The 26394-nt window shown below is 40.4% G+C and overlaps 1 protein-coding gene across 2 annotated transcripts in view; it reads right to left on the reverse strand.

Moving 5' to 3' along the window:
• Window positions 1-8646: 8646 nt before the first annotated feature.
• The window catches only part of LOC129193746 (protein bicaudal C homolog 1-like), a 74958-nt gene continuing 57210 nt past the window's right edge, over window positions 8647-26394 (reverse strand). For both annotated transcript variants that reach the window (XM_054798328.1, XM_054798329.1), the window contains exons 9-21: window positions 24839-24970; window positions 22561-22765; window positions 20341-20490; window positions 20022-20212; window positions 19813-19954; window positions 17294-17447; window positions 15759-15918; window positions 15643-15682; window positions 15427-15581; window positions 15200-15362; window positions 13546-13709; window positions 13344-13443; window positions 8647-12285 (exon numbers count right to left, since the gene is read on the reverse strand). In XM_054798328.1, the coding sequence (XP_054654303.1) occupies window positions 12158-12285; window positions 13344-13443; window positions 13546-13709; window positions 15200-15362; window positions 15427-15581; window positions 15643-15682; window positions 15759-15918; window positions 17294-17447; window positions 19813-19954; window positions 20022-20212; window positions 20341-20490; window positions 22561-22765; window positions 24839-24970 (1884 nt within the window). In that variant the 3' untranslated portion in view covers window positions 8647-12157. The remainder of the gene's footprint in view (window positions 12286-13343; window positions 13444-13545; window positions 13710-15199; window positions 15363-15426; window positions 15582-15642; window positions 15683-15758; window positions 15919-17293; window positions 17448-19812; window positions 19955-20021; window positions 20213-20340; window positions 20491-22560; window positions 22766-24838; window positions 24971-26394) is intronic.

Here is a 26394-nt window from a genome sequence, read left to right on the forward strand (position 1 = left end):
ATATTTGTAATTAATCATGTATTTAATATTAATTACATGTAGTGTATTCATTATGCTGTGATATGACATATATTAGTTTTTAAAATTTACCAGACACGTTAGGTGAATTTGCACAAAGTGCCGGTATCGGCGATACCTGAATTCTATTCGGTATCGGCTCGAAAAGGAAGACAATGGTATAGTACACCCCCAATGCTAACGTCTGCATTGACGAACTTCTGAGTGTTTGGTGTTATTGCTCAGACTTTTCGTCAACAATTTAGACAATAACGAAAGTGACACTGACTCAAATCAGAAATATGGCATAATGTCCATCATACGCGTTACGATTCGGATTTCTACTGATCTAGCTTCCGCCTACACGGTCGACCAAAGGCCAGACATTCGGAGGCTCCTCCCCCAGCAGCGACCACTGTTGCAAACCCCTCAGTAAGAAAAGAAGCTATTGGCTGCCATACAAGTCACGAGATGGCGTTTCGCCTAATTTACATGTCATTTGCACATGTTGTAACAGCTAATGCAGGAAAAACGCATAACCTCGTCGGGGAGACAAAAAAGTGAGTAAAAACACCTTAATTACGTTAAGAACTACACATAAACTTGTGTCTGGGTTTGTTAATTTAAAATTGGCCATCACTTGATCAAAATGAAAGAATTTAAATATTTTATCTCAGTCAGCGCCTACCATCTTGTATCTTGCACACAATGTTCTTCCATGGCACGTTGTGACCACTGAACTCGATTGCTTGCTGCGCATTGGAGGCTTGAAGCCACCGGAAGTATAGAAGTCGCCATGTTGTTTCACCTAAAACAAGAAAGCCTCAGAACTAAGAGGAGTTCGAGATGCCGTCTTGTGCTGCTATTAATTGTACAAATCGTGATACTTGTGAAAATCGTGAGAAGGGACTTACATTTCACAAGTAGGTAAATGCTTATAAATATTAAAATTAGTTTAAAAAATAGATACTTTAAATCTGTAAGCATCTTTTCATCGAAGTAGTTGTAAATTATTCTCCTTTAGATTTCCACACTGCAATCCTCAACTTCTAAAGCAATGGGTAGTAAATATGCGGAGAGACAGGTGGATTCCTGCAGCCAGATCGCAACTCTGTTGTAGTCATTTCACTGAGGAGAACTTCGACAGGACCGGCCAGACTGTTAGATTGCGACAAAATGCAGTTCCAACAATATTTGACTTTCCTGATCATCTTCTAAAGGTATGCGTTGCATTTAACTTTGATACTACGTAGATCCTTATCATAACAATACCTTGTGAACACTGAAACTGAGTTGTTATGCATTGTAATTTCACACCATAGTAGTAGGGAAAAAAAAACTTAAACTGGAGGGAAATTTTGAGATTTGGGTCTAGTAAATTTACTCTATTTCAATGGAATTTTTGTTAATTCGTGTTAATTTTTATACCGAAACATAATAAATGTAGTGAATGAAGATACATGTATGTGTATGCGTGTGTGCTTTTTTGGGTGAAGCAAGATGGCCGACCAATGGCTTCATGCGGTCAGCAGGGACGCCCCTTCAAGTGTATAGAGTTCAGCGGTTCTGACACACAGACAGGAAGTGACTGAGTCCGAATGAGGCTTGCGATCCCGCTTTGTGAACCAGAGGCTATTAGCATTGCTAACGTTTCTGTTTTGTTGGCATACTGCCCAGGTTAAAATAGTTTAAAAGACAAAGCCCAAAATGTCTGTTGTACAATTGTTGCCTTCTATTTGCTGCTTCTTGTGTGAGCGTGGCTGCCTGAATGCATCCTGTGCTACGTGTGTGTGTGTGTGTGTGTGTGTGTGTGTGTGTGTGTGCATGAGCATGACTAGTTCAGCGGATTAGTGCTGAGACGTTCCATGAATTGAATGGGCGCTTACGTAAGGAGATTATCCCGGGTGCTCCTCCTCCGGTTCTGGGCTGCGTCAAAAACAGTGCAAGGTGAACATCATCCAGTTCATTAAAGACCCCGCCGTCTGATTGTCTGACTGTCTGGAATGGTATGGATGATAAGGTGGCTGGAGCTCAGGTGCAAGTGGACTAATGATGCTGGGGAGGGAGGGGACCCCCTTGACGTATTGCTTAATTTAGTGGCTGCACATCTGCCCCCTTTTTCCGCCTGATTGATGCTTAATTAGCCGGTTCTTGGTCATATTAGTATATGATGAGACACAGTGCCAGAATACAGCGTATCCTCATACTGTATAATGGACAGGGCATGTATTTACTTAAAGGTCCAGTATTATCATATTTTTCACAAATTTTAAATAAGAAAAGCGCTTTTTGTAAGCTCTACTGGGAACACGCCAAAACATAGCGTTATTATAAGTGTTTGGTGACAAAAAGGTCACCTGTGTGTGTCTATTACTTAAATTGTCTTTATTAGCAGCTCACAGGAAAGGGGGGCAGGCCACCCAGAGGTCAAGTGTATGATAAATGGAAGGCAAACACATGAGCTGCAGGCACTAACGTTATTTGGCCGCGTTGAAGTCGGGAGTCATTTTCACACGCCGCCCTCCCAATGCTCCGAGTGTCACTTCCTATTTGTTTTTGTCTTCCTCTCAGTTACACAAAGCACCCCGAGGAGAGGCAATGGGGGTGTTTATGCATTCAGTTGGCCCGGGGATTGTGTAGCGGTCCCTTTGAGACTCCTGAGTCATGCTGTTTAATATGACAGGGAGGCAGGGAGGAGGGACATGGAAGGGGAGGGGGGGAGGATGGCGGAATATATTTAGGGTAGATGGCCGTCTCAGGTGCTGCAAGGCTTCGGGAGAGATGCAGCAACTTGAAAAAACAAAGAAAAACATTTTGCAAATCTGCTAAGCTAGCTTCAGTTATGTTTACAGGCAACATTGAATCATTTTTACTTGGTACGGTGTAAACAGCAGAAAATTCCACAAAATGAAAACTCATCTGCAAAGTAACTAATTAACTGACAAACAAACCTACCCAAACATCAACGAATTCACTGACCAAAAAAGCATCTTACAAAGAAATCAACCCAGAAACCACATAACTGACAAAGAAACAACCCAAATAAGGACCAAAGACATCAACAACCCAACTAACTGACAAAGAAACCAACCAACCAACTAACCATCAAAGAATCAACCAACTAACTGACACAGAAACCAACCAACCAACTAACCATCAAAGAATCAACCAACTAACTGACAAAGAAACCAATTTACAAAGAACTGAAGCCAGAAACCAACAAAACCAAGTAACTGACAAAGAAAACAATTAAAAAAGAAACCAACCAATGAACTAACAGAGAAAGAATTCCAACAAACAAAAAAAACAAGCAACAAACCAAGTAACTGACAAAGAAACCAACCAATGAACTAAGTGAGAAAAAAACAACTAGCAAATAAACCAACAACAAAGAAACCAACTAAGTGGCCACTGAAGAAACCAACCAACAAACCAAGTAACAGACAAAGAAACTAACCAACTAACCACTGAAGAAACCAACGAACAAACTAACGAACTGACAAAGAAACCAATCGACAAACCAACCAACAAACCAACCGACAAAGAAACCAACAAACTAACTAACCACTGAAGAAACCAACCGACAAACCAACTAACTGACAAAGAAGTCAACCAACTAACCACTGAAGAAACCAAGCAACTAACTGACAAAGAAACCAACTAAGTGACAAAGTAAGCTACTTAGTAGACGTTTTAGCATAGAGTTACAATAGTGGTCAAATTGGCAACCGGTGGCAGTTAATTGCACTTAATGTCTCCAAAACATGACATGATGTCATTTGCACGCCTCCGAATAAGCTTAGGATGCCTCAAGGCCCTCCTGTGCTTGTCTGAGAACACAGAGCAGCTTTAAATCACTTAATGATTGTAATCCAGATTTATTGTTAGCTGGCTTTATTATTATTATGGCATCGAGCTCCTTCTCAAAGCAAAGCGAACCAACACAGCAGACGCTAAAAGTGGCGCTCTTGTAGAAGAAGAAGAAGAAGAAGAAGAAGAAGAAGTGCTTCCAAAGGCTTGCGGCCTGACTGCATGACCTACATGTGGACTCTGCGAGTGAAAACAAGCTGCGTTTTCATGCACAGTGCAGGATTAGCACGGAAGGCTTACGGCAGCTAGTAGAATGTATAAGTCCCGCTAAGCTCATAATCACTGCTGCATTCACATACAGTAGGAAAAACATCTCTCAAGGCCTCAATTCTGCTTTTTAAGATTCCAGGAGGGCAACAACGTGGCTCCAGAGTGCTTTCCTGAAGGTTGCGAACGCTCCTGTTGAGGATGCAACATGCACATGTGAACGTGGAGACGCTTGGTGCACATTAAGCTCTTCTGCATGGACTTAGTAAGACCCAGCTTGTGAGCATGACTTACCAGCTGCCTCCTGCTGTGTTTAAATACCTTCATTTCCAGAAGAGCTTTAGGCCTGATAGCCACAGATTAGCACACGGCATCCATTCCAATGACTTTTCTTTTCATTTCAGCTTCATAAACATCATAAAAGAAGGCGGCAAAGTGCTCGCCTAATGCACCACATGACAACAAAAACAGTTCATTGTTACGCAGGACATGCTTTCCCTGTTTCCCCCTGTTAACGAAGAGGAGGCGGAGGAGGAGGAGGAAGGGGACGGTGCCTACCTCCATCCATCATCAGCCAACCTCATCCCCTCCAGCCTCAGTCATCATGAATTAGGATCAGTTCTCCAATTCGGGCAAAGGGGGGAGGGATGCACACAGCGTAAACAGCCAGACAAGTTCAACTCCCCTCAAAAAACACACAACTTCCATCACCTACATCCGTACACATAATCATCGCTTTCCTCAATTCAATGTTGTGGTAGATAAACATAATCCATGGCTGCACTTGTGACCTGCCCGTGTGTGTGTGTGTGTGTGTGTGTGTGTGTGTGTGTGTGTGTGTTGAGATAGGCCACGGGTGTCCAAACTTTTTCCAGTGAGGACCACATCCCCAAAAATGAGCGTATGAGAGGGCCACTTTGATATTTTGTAAAGCAACACATGTACGGTAGATATGCTAAGAAGTTTCATATATTTCAAGAAAAAAACTGCATCGCATCTTTATGACATCGGTGAAAAAGCTTATTTTTAGCTTTGTTCTTCGCTTCCTATTTTTACTGTGGCTTTTTTGAAAATTATTTTCTAGACAGTATTTCAACTTTCTTCCTAAATAATCTTTGTAGCGGTCCTTCATACCGACCGCTATCAGGCTCTACAACACCTGAACCATTTTGTATTTCACTATGTCTATGCATTGCATGCATTGTCTATGACTATGCATTCTTTACTTGTGTACATACTTGTGTATCTTGCTTGCTGCTGTAACAGATCAATTTCCCTGCTGTGGGATTAATAAAGTACTACTACTACTACTACTACTACTACTACATTTTCTTTTCATAATATTATGTCTCCCATACAATTTTTGACTTTATTCCCATAATATTACATCTTTTTAGAATTTCCTAGTTTTCCAAAATGTGCAACTTTGTTTCTTCTAATAGTATGACTTGTAAAAAAAGACAGTGTTCCCTGGCTCTATCGCGGTTAATATTTCAGCTTTTATGTTACTAAAATGACATGTTTTCTCACACTATTGTGAGTTTATTTTCATAATTTTGTGGCTTTTTTCTCGACTATTCTTGTCAAATTACAGTTTTTTTTTAAATTGTCCAACTATTTAAACTTTTCTCAAATTTTCTTCTCGTAATTTTCTTCTGGTAACATGGTAACATTTTCTGCAGTTTTCCTAAACCTTCCGAAACTTTACTTTTTGTTTTGTCTGTGTTTCATATTTCCCTACAAAATAGCATCTTTTTTCTTTAATATTTGAACTTTATACTACTAAAATGATGACTTTTTCTTGCCAGATGTCTTTTTTTGTTGTATATTTACGACTTTATTCTTGTAAATTAAAAAAAAAATATATTGTAATATTATGACTTTTTTTCTCTTAAATTTCTGACTTTATTCTCGTAAATTTACAACTTCATTGCCGTAAATTTTGGAAATTTTTTCCCATAATATTACAACTTTTCATTCTTGTAAATTTACGAGTTTATTTTCATAATGTTACAACTTTTTTGTCTTGTAAATTTATGACTTTATTCTTGTAAATTTATGACTTTTTTTCTTGTAAGTTTACGACTTTATTGTCGTACATTTACAACTTTATTCTCGTAAATATACAACTTTTTTTCTTGTAATATTACCACTTTTTTCTCGTAAATTTCGGACTTTATTCTCGTGAATTTACAACATTTTTCTCGTAATATTTGTAAATTTATGACATTTTTCTCATAAATTTACGACTGTATTGTTGTAAATTTACAACTTTAAACAACATTTTTTGTTCTTGTAAACCTATGACTTTATTCTCGTGAATTTACAACATTTTTCTCCTAATATTGCGACTTTTTTCTTGTAAATTTAAGACTTTATTCTGGTAAATTTACGACATTTTTCTCATAATTTTACGACTTTATTCTCATAAATTTATGACTTTATTTTTGAAATCTCAGATTGTTTTTCAATACGGCTCTAATACGCTGTCATAGATGTTTCCAACGTTTTTATATTAGTCGGAAGACAAGAGCCAAGGGTGTGTTGGTGCGCCTGGCTAAAGTCGTCTTTTCAGGAATAGAAAGAGATGAAGCGGCAAAATGCAATGTTATGAATGCAAACATCATACAGGATTTCAAAATGGACACAGAGCAGGCTCATGTGCCGGCACAAACATATTGCCAAACCTCACACGCTCACGTCCTCGTTCACACTTTTCCTGCAGAGGCAATCTGCTAACGTGCTCCAGCAATATTGCTGGACGTTAAGTGGGAAGCTTGCCGACAGACATTTGAAATAAAACGCAAGGTCGCTGTTTTCTTTGCAGGAATGATGGTCTCACACTTGCCACTGACTTGACCGGCAGCTTGAGAAGAAATGTGACATCAAGTGACATCTCAAACCACTCGGGGCTTAAAAAAACAAACAATTCACGACAGAAAGCTCATGTGGTGCATCGGTGTGTTCAACTGGCGGCCTAATGATTGTTTTCCACAGCAGCCGCCGACGTTTGAACGCACAGTAACCACTGTTTACATGGTGTGCAGGGCTGTGCCCTGACACGACACAACACACAGCACACACAAAGCAAAGGGGAAAGGGAAAGCTGGTGCGCGAGTGCGTGGATTGCAAGTGAGTCACACGCTGCTGCTGATGAACACGCTTCAGCGAGTGCCACCTGTTTGGGTGCCACCCTCCTCACCACGCGCCATATGAACCACTATTTCATGCCATCTTAACAAAACGACAACCAAAAAATTACATTTATTTTTATATTCATATATTATACTATATTTGTTTAATATCATTTTAATAATTCATTATTATATTATTATTTCTAAAATGTACGTATAATTATAATTTTAAATAATATATATTTTAAAAATACATTGAATCATTTGAAAAATAAAAAAGTAAATTCTAAATATAAATTATATTATCAATTATAAATACATTTATTTTTTTTATTTTTTTTTTTTTTTTTAAATACATTTATAAAATCAAATAAATACAAAATAAAATAAAAATTAAAACTAAATATGATATTTAAAAATGCATAGTTATATATTTAAAATACATATTTAGAAAATACATTCAATTATTTTTAAAAAAATAAAGTAAATATACAAAATTATAAATATAAATTATATGATCAAGTGTACATACATTTATAAAATCAAATAAATACAAAACTTAATTACAGTAAATAAAAATTAAAATAGAAAAAATAAAATGAAAAAAATACAAACTACAGTAATAAAATACTAATAATTCCCCCTTCCCTGAAAAACAAAACCAAAAGAATAAAACAAGGTTTAAAGCAGTTGAATGAAAATTTTACGGTAATCAAAATAAAAAAATAACTTATTTCTCAAGCAGGTCATGTATCTCTGCCAGGGTAATTTTTGTAGTTATGAGTTAGCATTAATATTAGTCAGCGTAAACAAACTGGAAGTTAACGTAAAAACGACCTTATTGATTTTGATGGAAATTTCTATGAATTACTGACACAAGCTTGCATTGAAGCCTTTATTGGATAAGGGATCATATTTGCTTACCCATATTTAGTAATAATAATAATAATGAGTAATTACTAAGTAAACACAATGATATACAGCTTAAATCAGAACATCGCTATAATGTAATAACTTTAAATAATATTCCTTTAAAAAGTTTACAAGGTAAAAAAGTCTTATAATAATTTTGGGAGGTAAATTTTTTGAATTCCCTAAGATTTTTAGTGCTATTTTTTATGTCGTTATGTTTCTTGTATCTTTAGTCTTTTTAAAAGCAGCAACACTGCCCCCTTGAGGCTTGACATGTAGCAACGTCCCCTCAATGGACATACTGTACTGTACTGTACTGTACATGATACCATGTTGTGTTATTCAGCACTCAGCTATGAAATATGACAGCAAACAGATAAGAGGCTGCGTGCCAGTTCTTTGCCACTGATATCAGCATATGAAAATATCTCTACTGGCTTCATTCCACCGAAAAAGACATCGGACAAAGTGCAGAATGAACTTATCTGCTATATGAGAATGTTCTGCACGAAGGAGCGCAGCAGGGAGAATATTTAAGATAACGGCAGATCAGATGGAATATTTCACAGACAGACAAAGACAAAGAAGATAAGCAAAGAAAGATTTTGCATATATTTATTACCTTCATAATGTCGACAATGTTTTTGCCTGATTGACGGCTTATCCAATGAGGTTTTTTTTCTAGATACCACTGGCAAGAACAGAGCTTTTGGCCAATTATGCACAAAATCCTCACAGAATTGAAGCTTTCTTGACATAAGACGTTGCACAAACGTTACATACTTTCCTTAGTGGTTTCTGACATGACACTGCAGTACAAACACAGAGAGATGGTTGTGTGGCTACTCAGTAAACGTCCCTTCATCATCCGTAAAAGGCAAAAATAAAACCTTCCGCAAGAAGGTGGGAGGACAACAAATGTCTGCTGTAGGCGAGAACACGAGTCACAACATAGCGGAGTGCCACTGTGAGTCAGGCCCGACTAGGACTGGGATCAAATCTTCCTTTCTATCAAATAAAAAAAAAAAGAAAATTACCTGGTTGGCATCAGCAACCATGTCAGACAATGCTATTAAACGTGACAACCACATTGACAATGGCTCAAATCACATACAAGGAGGCAAATGTGGTTTAAAAAAAAAAAAAAATCAAGAAAAATGAAAGTATGACGGGAATCATTGCAGTGAAAGCGAGGCACTGGTTTGTTTTGCTGCTGGTGTTTCCTGTCCAAAGTTTCCATGCTGGTAAAGCGGTAAACTGATTCTAGTTTTAATAAAGAACAGAAACACAAAAACATCACAAATACTCTCAATTGCACTTGGGATATCTTCTTATGCAAAGTTCATGAAAGTTTTGGGACACTTTCCAAGCACACTTGATGCATGCATGCATGCATCTTGCTTCATGAAATGGAGCTAAGGCAGGTTTTCATGGCTTTTTTTTCATTGATTTTATTTGATTTTTTTACAGAAAGATGCACAGTTAAACCCAAAATAATGTATACCCTGGCCAAATATGAGGCTTTTTATTAGATTTGCGATGTGGTTATCTTCTGGCTGGAAATGATGCAACAATGTGGCACAAACCCAAGACACAGGAAAAAGAAATAAGACATGAAATCAAAATTGGGATATTAGGTCAAAACATTGTTGCTATTTATATATATATATTTTTTATTATTCTCAGTTTCATTATATTATTCTGTTTTCAGGCATATGAACAGTTTAGTGCAGGGGTGTCCAAACTTTTTCCACGTAGTGAAGAGGGCCGCAAGGCAACACATGTTGATGTGCTATGCTATCGATATGCTAAGTTATGTATACTTCAAGAGAAAACTTCATCTCAGCTTTGTGATATCAGTGAAAAAGCCTATCATTGGTATCAACTTCACTCTTTGCTCTTTTTTCCCCCATTTTTGCTGTCAATTTTCTAAATATTTCAATTGTAGACGTTCTTATAATATTATGACTTTATTTCTTTAATATTTTGAATTTATTCCCATAATACTATATTAACGTTTTCAACTTTTTCGAACAAACTAATAAAAAAAAGGGTAATATTTCTACTTGATACTACTGGCATTGAATATTACAAGCTTATTCTTGTAACATTTTTAATTTTTTCTTGTTACAATACAACTTTTGTAGCTTAATGTTTTGACTTTATTCTTGTAAAATTCTTACAGATTTTTCCATTTATGCTGTTTTTTTTTAAAATTTCCAAATATTTCAACTTTCTTGTACATTTTCTTGCAATACTATGACTTTATTACCGTCCTATTTTCAATTTATTTTCATAATATTTGGACATTATTGACTGTAAGGACTTTATTCTTGTAAGATTACTGCTGATTTTTCCTTTTTTTCTAGTTTTCTTGTTGAATGATATTGTTAGAATTTGTGCCGCGGCCCAATAAAAATATAGCTGCGGGCCGCAAATGGCCCCCGGGCCAGACTTTGGACACCCCTGATTTAGTGTGCGTGTCTTTTTTAAAATAGTTTGATATAGACTTAAACACAAAGATTTAACATTGTGATATTTAAATATTGTGATATCAATTACAAAAAAATATTTGCTACTTTCATTTCTTTTTTATGATTTTTTTCATATATTTTTTTTTTACATTCAGGCAAATAAATCATTTGTAAATAAAGTGTTGATATTTTCTTTTGTTTATTGGTTATCTTGTGGCTGGGAATGACCAGAAAGTAGGCCAAGACTAAGAGGATAGGGTAGTTGGCTATTTTTGTCCATTCTTATTGTTGTATATTTGGGCATATGGATCATTTTGTAAATAATAAAGTGCACCATTTAAAAAAAATAGTTGAAATGAAAAGGAAAAGGCAGACTTGTGATATCAAAATATATGAATTGTTAAAAATACTTGCTGTTTCATTTATTTATTAGAATTTTTAACATTTTTCAGATATATATAAAAAAAAAAAAGCGACATTTCCAACCGGAAGATAACCATTTTAAAGAATAAAATGACACAAGAAAATATCAACTGTTATCAAAATATTGGGATATTGATTAGAAAATATCTATTTGAACGTATTCATGATTATTTTTCTATATTTGGTTATATGAATAATTTAGTACATAATAGAAATGGCCAATATTTTTCATTAACAGGGCCAACGCAACTTCTTCCAGTAATTTGCTACTGTCTTGTGTCATTTCCAGCCCCAAAAGTTCCCATTTTAACAAATATCATTTCACTAAAGTCACTTTGGGCTTAACTGCAATACACTGGCACTTGCCGCTACAAAAGCCCCCTCGCTTGTGAAACATGGGGGGGACTGCATTGTGAGATTTTGAGGCCGACGCTGACAAAAAAAAAAACGGTTTGCTATAAACAAACAGACAAGAACCTGCTGTTGAAATAACATGAAATGACAACAATAACACAAAAGGATCATTCATTAGGTATAAAAAATACACATGTAAACTGATTACCATTAAACATCCCCACCCTTCCCTTAACATTGTAGAATAATGAGTACAAAATTGTTGTTTTTTTAAAATCATTTGGTGCAGAAATACACACAAGATGGCGGCTGAGCATCAACACTGAACCAACCAATCAAAAGCCTTTCTGGAGTCCAGGACAGGCACGATGACCTTGCAGACCTACTTTGCACTTCATCCAGGCTAAGTGCTAACATTTATTTGGCTTGAGAGCAAAAACAATGCATAGTTGGCCTTCATATCATGAAGGCTTTCACAGGCAAACGTCTAGCAGTATTAAAGTGCATGTCACTGACACAGCTGCGGCCGCGTCACTGGAAGTAAAAGGATCCGACTAAATCGTTCCGCCTGTTCCCTTCTGCAGTACCCTAAAGAACGCCGAAGTTCCGTGTTGCTTCCTAAAGGCCCTAACACGGGGGACAGGACCTCAGGAAGAGCGTCTTTCCACGTTGGTCGGACAGCTATGGCTTCTCATTCATACAATATGGCAGCAACACTGTGGAAAAGTCTGAGTCCAAAAGAGGCCGAGAAAAGTGGCATCCAGGTTCGGACGGTTCTGCGAGTGCCTACCACCTCCCGCTGACGCTGGCCATGTCGGCGTGGAACTGACGGGAGAGACGACCGCTGGCTCCCCCTTCCAGGAAGGAGGACCTGATGGGGGGCTCGAATAGCTTCCGCCGGTTCTTGTTAAGTTCTGCAAACACATCAAAATCCAAATCGGATTAGCATCTCTAGAACCTTGAATAAGATGGCTGGTAATGGTAATGGTTTGGTTTATTCGTTTCAAATATGCACAGTAAGGTTACATGGAAATACATCACATGTTTACACTTACACAATTCAACATGTCCGACAAGGAGAACCACAACCATTACCGTGGACCCCTTCAGTAGCTGCCATTTTAGACCATTATGACTGATCTTTCAAGGCAGACAGAATATTGTGTTCTACGGCTATATGAACATGGAACCTACCAAAAGAAACATTAGACTCCCGTCTTTCATCAGAAACAAAAAGTTAGTTTGTACCTTTTGTACCTTTTCACACAGTAGGTAAGTTTCAGGAAAATATCAGTTCCCAACTAGAAAAGGGAGATCTTTGTGAAAAGATACATTTCAAGCATAACTTTGATTGACGCAAATATTTTTTTGCTTTTGTGACAGCTTAAATATCTAAACAACACAAAAAGTTTTTTTTTTTTTTTACATCAAAATAACAATTTATTTACAAACACAGCACCGTGAACTATTTACAATTTTCACATTTGGAAATGAACTATGTGTGCACACGTGCGCGCCTGTGCATGTGTTAAAATGTCCCTACAACGCGTAACCTTCTGCACGCCACACTCCTCCACTCCACGCTCTCCCACTTCCTCCTTCCTGTCACATGTCATTTGTCCGTTCACGTCATCCCTGCCCGGCTCTTACCAGATGCACTTCTGCCACCTTGTGGCCGCTTTTATGGCACCCAAATTGCATTTCCAAGAAACCGGGAACAAATTTCACACAAATAAAAGGTTTGACTGCATGAACACATCACGTAACCAACGTAATAACTGAAGTCATTATGCCCCAAACTGCCGCTGCGATCCGTCCGCGAGCATGATTATGTTATTATTATATTTCCCATTCACTTTAATTGGTCCCGGGTCCATAAAGGGCCATCACTGGGTCCGTATCCGTCTTACACACAATATGCTGAGTATCATAGCATTCGTCAGGCGCTTTACTGTACTGTGTTGGTGAATACCTGAGATGGCCAGTAGCATTTTTCTGCGGGCGCCAAAAGTGGTGATGCCCAGTTCCTTCAGGTCCTGGTCGGTCAGAGTCAGGAATGTCTGCAGGTCGATCTGGAAGTCACAACAACATACCAGGATGATTCAGTCACCCCCACTCGTGCTCTACCCTTAAATGTGCCTCAAGTAAGAAGCAGCATTGTCTCTCATGCCGACCTCCTGTTGCTGGAAGACGTCCGTGTACTTCCCCAGGCCCAGTTTACTGAAGAGCTCGGGCAGGTCAGAACCTTTGAGAGAGGAGTTCAGGCTGCAGCCGTTGCTACCCGTCACTGACGAGATGCAGTCCATGTAGTTGCTGCTGCTCAGGTAATGTTCCGCAGCTGGCCAGCGTGTCGTTCGTGCAGAAGAAAAACACGCAAGAAAGACAATCTTAACCACTCACGCTCATCGAATCGATAAAGGATGTCGTGTCACGCTGTCACGTCAATAATAAATACGTATCGACAAACATGAGATGCAGGGAGGAAGAAAGACGAAACGGACACGCGAGCACACAAATACACAAGAGAATGCGACATTAAAATACAATTATTAATTAATACAGTCAACGGTTAATGTAATTAGAATAATAGAATTATTAAAAGAATAATACAAGGAATCATATTATAGATACACAGTAAAACTTGAATAATAGTACAAACTGAACAGGATATATTTAATATCTTGAAAATTAAGAACATTGTACTTTTACAAAAAGAAAAAAAAAGAGAATGAATGTAAACTTTTCCACAATTTTCACATTTTCAATAAATTACGTATTTTTTATATTAATTTAAAATATTATTAAATACTGCAATTGTTTTTTTTAACTAAATTTGGAGGACATTTAGTGAGCACATTTTCCAAAGTAACGTTTTGTGTTTGAATATGATTTTTGTAATTGTTTTTTTTTAGTTAATTAATTCATTATTTGATTTTTTTGTTTATCATTTTTTAAAATAAATAAACAACTATATAAATAAATATACAGTATTTCTGCAACAATACATATCCAATGAATGCATTTAAATCAAAACATGGATGAGAGGAGATGACGGTGTGAAAGTGAAATTTAGATGAAAATCCATTCTGTCCTGCACCCCTAAAAGTCATTAAGGCAAATCACCATGGCAACCACACCCACACATACACGCACGCACGCACGCACACGCACAGAGTGAGAATTGAGTTCACTGGCCAGGAGTAACAGCGCGGAATGGAAAGCAGCTGCTACCCAGTGGGTAAGTTTAGTTCAATAAGGGGAGGCCATTTTGTGTTAGCAGGAAGTGGACATGCATGCACACGGGTGCCACATTAAGTGCACTCTGGCTGACATGCATGCACGCGGGTGCCACATTAAGTGCACTCTGGCTGACATGCATGCATGCGGGTGCCACATTAAGTGCACTCTGGCTGACATGCATGCACGCGGGTGCCACATTAAGTGCACTCTGGCTGACATGCATGCACACGGGTGCCACATTAAGTGCACTCTGGCTGACATGCATGCACGCGGGTGCCACATTAAGTGCACTCTGGCTGACATGCATGCACACGGGTGCCACATTAAGTGCACTCTGGCTGACATGCATGCACGCGGGTGCCACATTAAGTGCACTCTGGCTGACATGCATGCACGCGGGTGCCACATTAAGTGCACTCTGGCTGACATGCATGCACACGGGTGCCACATTAAGTGCACTCTGGCTGACATGCATGCACGCGGGTGCCACATTAAGTGCACTCTGGCTGACTGCACCTTTAATGACTTCAGTTAATCACAACTCCACGCCACGCTTACGGACATAACCCAAGACGTGCCGCAACACACCAGATTTGTTCTGCTTCCTCTTCGGGCTGCTCACGGCGGCGGGGAACTCGGCGTGGGCCTGCAGCCCGTTCGACGTGCCGTTCCTCTCCCGCCAGTTGTCGGAGTCGCTGCCGTTGGCCACGCCCTCCCGGCTGCTGGACCGCGACAAGGACAGCGGGGAACCCTGAAAGGACGTCCGGATATTAGACGGAGCCCATCGAAACACAAAGTGCTAACAGGTGACCGACCTCGTAGGTGGTGCTCATGCTGGGCTTGTAGGACACGTGATTGGCTCTCCTCAGCTCCTTGATGGTTTCTGCCGGCATGGACTTTGAGAAACCAAGACCACTCCACGTGTTAGTTGGGGTCCGTACCTCCGTCACCACGGGCTTCTTCAGCATAGCTGCATGAACACACGCGTTAATCCCGTCCTTGTTTCCAGCCTGTACCTCATGTCTGCTCACCTTTGGTTGCCAGCAGCTTCTTCTGTTCATAGTCAAATGCCTGCAAAGCAACAGTTGCCATGACGATTCATACAAATTAAACGGTATGGCTTCTGTCCACGGGTGTTTGCGTGCACCTGCATGTTGGCGAAGGAGGTCTGCGGCCCCAGTCGGATTCTCTCTCTCTCGTTCTGCTGCGCCGCCCTCTCAGCCGCCCGCTCACTGCCCGGCGCCCTCTTGTCGGCCACGGGACTGTCCGAAGAACTCGACTCGGCGTCCGACAGGAGACAGTCGGAACTGCGCACATACACACCCACACACACATGAACATGAACACACTGCAAGGACGACAGGGTGACGACATTTAAACCCAATATCATTTTATTTAATTGCATTTTTTAACAGTATTTTAGCTCAACTTCATTTAATTTATTTTATTTCAGCTCAATAACCTTGTTTCATATTTTACTTAATGCCGTTTCTGCCAGTATTTAAATACTCTTATTTATTTTTAGTTCTATTTCTTCTGGTATTTATATTGTGGTGTTTAAATATACGCATCCTTTAAATGAACTGCATTTTGGCCACTTTTTAATTGAATTTCATTTATTTGCATTTCTCACAGAATTGAAGCCCAGTTTGATTTATTCATTTATTTTAATTGTATTTTGGCAAGTCTTGGAAGCCAGTTTAGTTTTATTTACTGGCATTTCTTAGAGAATTCAAACTTTAAATAATTAGAACGTCAAAATAATTGAACATTTGAATGCAGTTTTATTTATTTTTGATTTTCCGTCTTTAGACTTTTATTTTCTTTAAACTGAACTGCATTTTCTGGCCGGATATGTGACTTAAAAATAATTTTATTGCGTTTCTGCCAGCATTAATTTCATTTGAATTAACTGAATTTTTGTCAGTGTTTGAACGCAGTTTTATTGCATTTTTAAAAATTTGGTAGACGTGCTTTTAAATTGAAAGCCCCATTAGATTGTAACTCCTTACCCAACAGCGTACGTAAAATCAATTCGTTTTGTATTTTCCAGAATTCCATATTTAGTTTTCTTAAAACATCATGTGACGCTTTGAATGTTTGTGATGTTGTATTTTATTGTGGCAAATCACCCTTTACTGCACAGTATGTCGGTCTGACATATTATTTGTGCTTGGTGTGGGTACTGTGGGTTTGTGGGGGCCATGTGGGGGTGGGGTGGCAGCTAGGAGCCCGTGTATGCTGTTTGTGATCGTGTTGTTGTGTTGTGTTGTGCATTTTGTTTTATGTTGGACCCCCTTGAAAGCGGCTATCCATCAATAAATTATTAACTTTTAGACAATTTCATTGCATTTCTGCAAGCATCAATGTCGTTTTAATGAATTGAATTTCCGTCAGTATTTGAACGCCATTTTATTTGATTTTGTTTTTGTTTTTGTTTCTTTCAGTGTTTTAACATAATTTTAATTAATTTAATTGCCAATAGTTAAACTTTATTTTATTTTATTTTTTTATTCAACTTTATTTGATTTAAAATCGGTGCAATGCATTGTTTTTTGGTAGCAGTCCTACTAAATTGTTGGAGTTTCTAAAGTAGAAACGTGCAAATCCATCTTTGTGGACGTGTAATCAACAGTGTGTGTGTGGGTTGTGTGAGACTTGAAGATCTTAATCCCAACGTACTGTAGGTGGGAATTCTTGGTGCCCTGCAGGAGCTCCACCGCTTGTCGCTTTCCCGACGATGTCTTGCATGACGCCAGCATCTGCTTTAGCTCGCTGCCGTTGGCCGAGTGAGAGGGGCTCCTCGGCATGCCCACCTCCACAAATGTGTCAGAGCCTACACACACACACACACACACACACACACACACACACACACACACGTTCATCTTTATAGGAAAAAAGCGCTGCATTAAAAGTCGCAGCGGGTTTGTGGATTAGTGGAAAAACACCCAGCTGTAATTCAGCTTTCAGAGTTACAGGAAGCGTGAAGAAGCAACACTTTTTGAATATGCACGGCCATGAAATAACATGACGTCAGCACATTTTAAAGGAGATCTCTGGGGATTCACATTGGAGGCGTCCACCACGCAAACAAGAGGGCGAGCCAGTCCAAACACACTGTGTGACACAGGAGGAGGTGATGGAGGGAACGAGGAAAGGAGGGAGAGGAAACCTGCCCGTGACGCACCGCATCAGGGAGGACGGGCTCGGTAAACAGTGGAGGAAAAGGAGACGCGTGAGAGAGAAGAACTGAGGGGAAAACCGCCTGAGCACTGAGAGGAGGGCAGAAGTTAATGTCCATGACGATAAACTCTGGGAGATTAGGAGCAAGTTCACTTCAGGTGATTTTGAAGGTTGAATGTAGGAGACACAAGGAGAAAAACACAACTTACTTCAAAATACAGTCTGCCCTCGTTTATCGCAGGGGACAGGTTCCCAAAAGAGCTCGCAATAAGTGAAATCCACGAAGTAGCCAACTTTATTTGTTTACAATTATTATATATTTTTATATTATATGTTTTAAGGCTGTAAAAACCGTCACTCTAGACGTTACACGTGTTTCTCAGACAGGCATGAACATTTTCTCATTTCTCTCTTGTTTAAACACTCTCAAAGTTCAAATTTGGTTAGAATTTTAATGATCAACTCACACAATTAGCGAGTTTGCTAGCAACTATTGACCACAACAGGAAACGGCATGAAGGAGATTGATGGACAACGAGCTACAGCCAATCAGGATGCAGAACACAATGGGCAGGTTCTCCCTTAGCCAATAAAACCTGTCGTGGCTCTACTGTATATTTCGCCGGCTATTGTCTACTGTGGGTTCCTACTGTGCTGGTACAGCCACGTAAACACACACTGAGACGAGGTGGAGCCGCACACGTCTTCAACTCTCACATGAGTATGCAACAGCCTCTACTGGTAGCAGTAGTAAATACAATAACAGACACATACACCAGAGCCCTCATAGATCGCTCTAATACACACACGGACACAGAACACAATGCACGTTCATATGTTGTGAAAAAAAAAGAAGCAAAATTGCACTTAAAAAAATCAGCGAATCTGCGAAAGGTGAACGGCGACGTAGCGTGGGAACACTGCAGAACACCCCAGAATTCAACCAAAAAGTGCATTCATCCATAAATCTGACATTTTATACACAACATCCTGACATGGCTGATATTTCAGGTGCCATTTATTGGGCACATCCACAAAGAAGCAGGGTTTTTCCACGACGTCAAAAGTCAGCGTTTGGAGGAAATACGGAGGAACAAGTGAGAGAGAGGAAAGAATTTTCTCCCATTTGGTGCTCATAAACAGCCTGTAGGACACACGTTGCTGTTAACATAGCATTAAAAAGGCATTTGTGCATAATAAGGCAGCTAGAATTACTGATGTCTGTGAGTTTTGGTGCAGCTCTACGTGAAAAAAAAAAATACTGCAAAATGGCCACTTTAAAAGAAAGAAAAAAACAAGAGATGCATGATATACTTTTTTTCAAACTGATACTGATAGCTTTCTGCTTTTCAAGACTGATATGGTACCGATAACAAAACTTTTCTACATCTACTTTTTAAATTGAGATTTTTCTGGAGTTTGTGCACACCTGGAGGTAGGTAGGACTCAAACTAATTTGGATTTGACCAACTGTGCCCGTTGATTTGTCCTAATCAAATCTCATGACATCACTACTATCACATGACTACTGTCAGGAGAACCAGAGGGTAGAGCAGAGGGAGCCACCTGCTGTGGCCCAGCAACATGCACTGTATTCGGACACATGCTCCGAGCAGCCGGTGTGACGCCACGGAGGTCTCTGGCAAACTTTTTGCACTTTTCAAACACCGCAGTGCTGGCGTGTCAGGTGGCTGATAAGGCTTTTTGTGCGCTCTGTGTTTTTCCCCCCCTCATCACGGAGCTGTTGGTACATTTAGCATGTGAATTGTCTTCCTCGGAAAGTGAATGTTTGTTTACAAGTGAGCTCAGGGGAAGTTATGACAGGCCATTAACGTCACAGGCAGGAAGAAAAAAGGAGCGCTTGATTTGCTCACCTGCACAGTACGGGTAATCTCGCCTCATTGGAGCGTTATTTTACCTTATCAGCGATGTTATCGGATTTATCGGTATATATTATCGGAGCGATAATTACTAACACTTTCCTTCATTTCTCAATAAATAATAAGAAATGGTACCTTCATCTGTGCTGGACTTGCTGGACAGTGGTTCTGATGGATTGTGTCCACTGGCCTCTTGGACCGAGTCACACGGAGCTGAACTCAGAACCGTCTCGGCAAGTGACGCTGTGGCTATCCTCCCGTAGACGGAACCAGGATGCTGCACGAATCCAATGTATTAAACTAGAGTAAATGTACATGTGTGGAGCGGTGACAACTGGGCCGACCTTCACGTGACCGTTGAGTGCGCAGGCCGCCTTGGCACAGTCGGGAACGCCGTTGATGGGCTGCTTGTCGATGGGCGCCAGGCCCGGCGGAGGGGACGGCGTGCTCTGCGTGTAGCCCTGCACGCCTGATAGCAGGATGCTGCTCAGGGTGGCCTGGGTGGCCGGGTGCAGCATCAACTGGGACGAGAAGGCTAGAGGAGAACCACAATATTTAGATTTATTAGATGTAATAACCCAAAAATTGTAAAGACCGGCGGAACTTGAGGGTCATCCGAGCCTTCACGGGATTCCCAAAAAATATACATGCTGATGCACGGACCTTGGGTGCTGGTGAGCGAGCTGGGCCACAGGGAGGGTGTTGGGGTGCTGGGGGCCTGCAGAGGACTCATGGAGGAGTTTAAGGTGTTCAGGACAGTGTTGGGGGCGGCCGAGTTGGCGAGTGAGTGGGACGCCGTCGCACCCAGGAAGCCTGTAGGGACAGAAGAATCAAAGGTGGTCCTGTCAAAGTTAAAGACATGAAAAATAATCTTCCTGCTGTTGAGCAAATTCCACGCGAAGAAATCTCTCTGCAAGGTCAGTCCGTATCTAACATGTCTTCCTGGCTAAAGTTATGGAGACAATGTGGTGCTGAGTGCATGAAAACACAAAGAAGCAGGTCTGCGGCTTTAACAAGGGCCTACTTTGGCTCCAGGAATAAGGCACGGGACTCTCCTGGCAGCCTGCACTGTGTAATCTGCGCTAGACAAACATGCAGCAATTGCTAACGGCCAGCCAGGATGTGGCCGTCCGCAGCTCCATCACCAACTTTCAACTGATTCTGCTGCACCGGGACCACACGGAATGACATTATTATCATTTTCTCTGACTGATTATTTCCATTGAATCCTGCTTTTTACGTTCCACTTTGGCGGGAAACGCGAGGTCAGAAAATATACTGTACATTCTTTGCAGTTCAGCGAGAGAACACACTTCACAGCAAATGAAAGAGAGAATAAATAATTATGAAATGACACATTTATTTACACATGCACCAACATGGCCTCTGAGCCTAGTTGACTTCAGCAGAGTTACCCACAATCAACAGGGTTCTTGTTTGCAGCTACCATGAGAGTATCATTTCAAAGCAATAGGACCGTAAACCACAATCCTTCAAAACAGCCGCTGTGTGCGCGGTCTACAAAAGCAAATAACCGCTGGGGTCTCTAATCAGCACCGAGTCGAAAAACACGGGCATTAAGAACTGTGGCTGTAGGCAACCTCCTGATGCAGGTTTTTTATTAACTCCAAAAGATGGCTGGAGCTGCAATCAAAGTAGTCGTCCCTCGCCACATCACGGTTCGAACATTCGAACATTCGAACGAGGTTTCTCAAACAATAATAAATGATCACTGTTTCGTGGTTGAATACTACCGATTACTAGCCAATAAAATATGCATATTTAAGCAAATTGTACTTATTCTTGGCCTAAATGAAGCATTTCAAGCATAAAAATGTCTCAGTGAACGAAGTAAAATACAAATACAAGGCAGAAGAAGCATTCTAGTTGTGAATGTAGTAATTGCTCAGTGAGACAAGCATCCCACGTGATCGCCACAAGAGGCACTTATAGGCGTGTACAGGCACAATAATAACAACATAATAAATACACCCCTAGGGAACACATTTATTGTGGCACACACGAGCAGGAGTTTTGTTTACGTCTTAAACGGCTTATTTACTCTTACTCTGTCTGCTATATTGGGTAATACGAGTGTAAAGCCATTTAAAGCTGCCATTACATTACACTGATGAGACAATAGCCACCGCAGGAAGTACACTGGCCAGCAAAAAAAACAAGGAACTGCTAAAGTGTGAGTCTGTTATCTTATTTATGTCTATTATGTCTTAGTTTCTCTGATTATATCTGTTATACAGGTCATTACTAGTTATTTCATGTCTAGAGGGCTCAAATGTTAAAATACGTATAATGCCAGTATAAAATACGTATAATACGTAGAAAATTGTAAACAGGTTTCCTATGCCATAACTATGAAAATATTCCATTTATTAATCTTGAATCCTACTTAGCGGAAATTCATTCATCACATTCGGGTCTGGAACCAATTAACCGCGATAAACGAGGGACGACTGTATCATGAGTGGTCATGATCTACCTCTGCCTTCGCTTTAAAATGTTGGTCGTGCCACTCAGCTGTCGGTGTGAAACTTCCTTGCCGTGCTGTGCCGTTTACAATGGACTCATCAGTGGTATTAACGCTGGCTTCTTACCACTCTTACAACATTGGTTCTGTTGCTGCTGTGTTGTGCATTATACTTGTTAATAAATGGCCATGTGGTCAAATAAAGCTACGTTTTCTTTCCCACTTTCTCATGCACTCCAAAGTCTACCCATTACAGCCTTTAATGGCAATTTTAATGTCTTTGTGTCGGCACAGGCAAAAAATCCTCATGAAGGTTTTTTGCATATTAACCCCCCCCCCAGTGTGACACCCTTTCAGCAATCAAACACAGTGTAGCTCGGTGTTGTGTTGATGATTACCCAGGTTGCTGAGCCCCAGGCCAGCTGAGGCCAGGATGTCCAGGCCAACGGGGCACATGAGGGACGGCGAGGGCCCGTTGGCGGCGGGGTTCAATGCCACCGAGGGCGGAGAAGAGGACACCCCGTTGCACTCGAGACCCAGGAGGAATTTTCGGGCTTCATACATGTTCACGGCATTCCTCTCCACACTCTTGACTATTACAGACTGGAAGACACAGAGAGGTTGGACACTGGAAGCCTCGACGTGATGAAATAGGTGGATAGGAGGAACGCGGCGAGCACGGGAGGAGGACTGAAGGCTGGGGAATGTTGGCACGAGGAGACAGGGAGTGAGAGGGAGGATGAGACGTGGAGGCAAACAAGATGGGGAGGAAGGAAGAGGGAATTAAGGCGAGATTAGGATGATAAACAGCAGCAGTGTGGGAGCAAACATTTCACCATTGGTGCACATGACGCTCACTTCCATACATGATGGAAACATTCGGAACACGTTGTTCTTCTACCACTGAGACATCAAATCAGCAATAAAAGGTTATTATCGTGAATCTTTAAAGAACATGTGGGCATGATTATCACACAATTGAATGCTACAGTATGTAATAAAGATACCAAACAATGCTGGCTTGTAATTGAATTGGATGGACTTTCACTGGTATAGCGCATATACGTATATTTATATACTGTACTTGTATTGCGGATATACTTTCTACCTTTAAGGTACTCAAAGTGCTTTGACACTGTTAGCACATTTACCGACTGATGACTCAGCATCAGGAGCAACTGGGGGTTCAGTATCTTGTCCAAGGATACTTCGACATGATCATGGGGGGACGGAGGATCAAACCTGCAACCTTCACGTCGGGAGACGCCTACTCTACCACCTGAGCCGTGCCGCCAAGAGAAAAACCCTTTTTGACTTTTCTCAAACATTCAGTGACATTGTTGTGGAAAAATGTAATAGGAAGGGGAAAAAATATAAATGCTCCAAAACAATGCTATCTCAATTTGTGATGTAATTGAGGGGGAAAAAAAACAGGAAATTAGATCAAATTTGACAAATACATCATTTAATTTATTTTTTAGTCCATTATAAAACATATAACTTTTTTATGGAGTGATCAATCTGATCAATAACAAAATTTTGTTATTTATTCAGATGCCAAGGATATGCTATAGAAAAAAAACCCATGAAATAATAAAATAATATTAATAAAAAAATTACATTTGAAAAAAATCCATAAAAAGTGATACTTTACAAAAATATTTGTTATAAATAAAAAAATAATGTATTATATATAATTTGGGTTTTTAAAACCATTTATGAAATCGAAGGTATATATATATATATATATATATATATATATATATATATATATATATATATATATATATATATATATATATATATACACAAATACTTTATAAGAAAAAAAATATTTTAATAGAATTGTGTTTTATTTTTTAAAAATTATTGATAGATTTTGAGAAAACATTCTTATCTAGGTCAGCCCATAAGCTAACAGTCTAACGCAGATGAAAACATAACTCTCCTTGGTGGAGGTAATTAATGATGCTACATCTTTCCACAGAGGCTCAGAACTTCAGGCCGTGCCCTCCTCATCTCAGCACAAATGCTATGGAAATGAATCCAATATGATCCGTAGAGAAATAATCAGGTCAGACCGCTCATTCGTCTTCTAATTGGTTGCGCAGTTTCCAGCCAGACCACAAGCCCCGCCCTTCTTGAATGACACACAAAAATCATGTCATGACTGTTTGCATTTCTAAAAACAGACCCCAAACCCAATGCTTCTGTCCTTTACGGCCAAAGTGCTGAGGCAGTGGATTTGGAAGGGGTTGTCTGCTGTCACCTCATTAAAATATTTAAGTGACGGGTTCTTAGGGGGTTTGAGGGGGCTAGATCACTGTATGGGTTAGGCATCGTGCCCTTGTGGCCGACACTAAGACACCTGGAGAGATGTCTGTACTGGTCCAAATAGGGCATCATAGACAACTAAGAAAGCGTCTATCAATCTAAATGCAATAAAGACACAAAATGAGCACAGTTTAAAGACACATTGTGGTTCCTTTGGCCTCACGTCCTTGTTTTTCCTTTTCAAGTCCCTTACACATTGAAATGTGACCTGCTAATGTGTTTATTTAACACAACATCACAGTCCTGACCCCGCCCTGGCTGCCTCTGAGCACACGAGACACTTGGAATGTTGTCTTTAGAGGCCGGGTTCATCCCTTGAACCACGTCTGACGTCCGCCATACCTTGCTAGGCTGCTTGGGCTTGGGTTTGATGCTGATGAAGACGTCCAGCTGCTCCATGAGGGCCGTGATGCACTGAGGCTCCACCTCCACGTCCTCTTTAATGTCGAACATGAGCACCAGCGGCAGGCAACCCTGAGGAACACACATCGGAGCTCATGAAGGTCATGTGTTGTAGCCAACAATCACTAGACAAATCATTAGGTACACCCAAATGAACGAGATTTAACACAAAAAGAGAGAAAAACACAAGAGAAAGTATCATCTGCCCACTGCAATACCAGCTGGACTCGGCTATACCCTCCTCGGTTTAGGATGCTCAGTTTTGCTCTTCAAAACTGCAAAATGCACGCTACATTCAACGCAGCAGTCAAAAGGACACACCCCAACGACCAACAGTGGAGGAGTCTCCTGTGTTTATTGCTCGGCATGAGAAGGCGCTGCAGCAAAGTGGAGATTGTGGAGCACAATACTACAACAATAAGCTAACATTAGCATGTGTGTTTGTTTTTGTCCTTTTTTTTGTCTTTTGTTTTATTTCTAAAGCCATCTGACCCAACAGTACCTGCCTTTGCCAGTGGAAATGTGTCAATAGGTACTCAAAGTTTTCCAATCATAAGATAAATGGTCGGTGATTTATGGACGCTTAGTCGCTAAGTCCCGCCCATGCCCCTGCAAAGACGTTTTGCTTGATGGTGGCCATGTTTACCAACCGATCCTGCTCAAATGGTACACACGTCTGCTTGTGAGTCCTCTGAAGACGTGTACCCAATTTGGTGCCGATTTGGCGAGCCATCTTAAAGTTACAGGAGTTGTTGCAAAGAGCGCATTGTGTGAAACATTTCAACTTTGAAAAAAAAAATAGCACAGGCAACACAGTAGAGGTGCGGGTTTTGACAAATTTTCACCCTGACGTGTGCAGCGGCTCAGGAGTAGAAGACCCCAGTATTAGGGTGTGGTGCGTCCTCATGACTGCATGCAATCCACGACTTTAAATCACTAGCGACAGGTCTAGAGTTTAAATCCAATTCAATAAATACTCAGGACTCCCTGGTGGACTTTTGCATCTCAAGGGCTTGGGGGGAGGGGAGGCATTCTGACAAGTGCAATATGCTTCACATTATCACCGCCACAAGACCACAAACGTCTATATTTTAGGCTGAGTGCTGCATGGCCGCCGCTCCTATTGTGAGTGGATGTAATTAGCTGCAGTGAGGGAAGCATGTCGGTCCTGACAGGCCTCAGGATTGGAGCTGTAATCAACAGTCTGGCTGCAAAGGGGCCAAATGACAAAGTACTGCAGGCTGGACACTCCATCCTGTATGCCCACTTTTATTTTAGGCCCCTGTCATCCACTCTCCCGAATTTGCAAACAGCAAGAGGCTTGTTCAGTCACCACAACAAGCTTGGCATTTGATAAATGTCTTCTGGTCCAGATGGGAGGACAGTTCTGCAGAATTACTGTCCTACATTATGCACCGGTGCAACAGAAGCATTTAGCCTTTAGTAATTGGCATTTATGACTTTCACACAATCTGAAACGATAAGCCAAAGCACTT

Source organism: Dunckerocampus dactyliophorus, chromosome 14 (genome assembly GCF_027744805.1).
Source record: "Dunckerocampus dactyliophorus isolate RoL2022-P2 chromosome 14, RoL_Ddac_1.1, whole genome shotgun sequence".
In the NCBI taxonomy this organism is placed as follows: Eukaryota; Metazoa; Chordata; class Actinopteri; order Syngnathiformes; family Syngnathidae; genus Dunckerocampus; species Dunckerocampus dactyliophorus.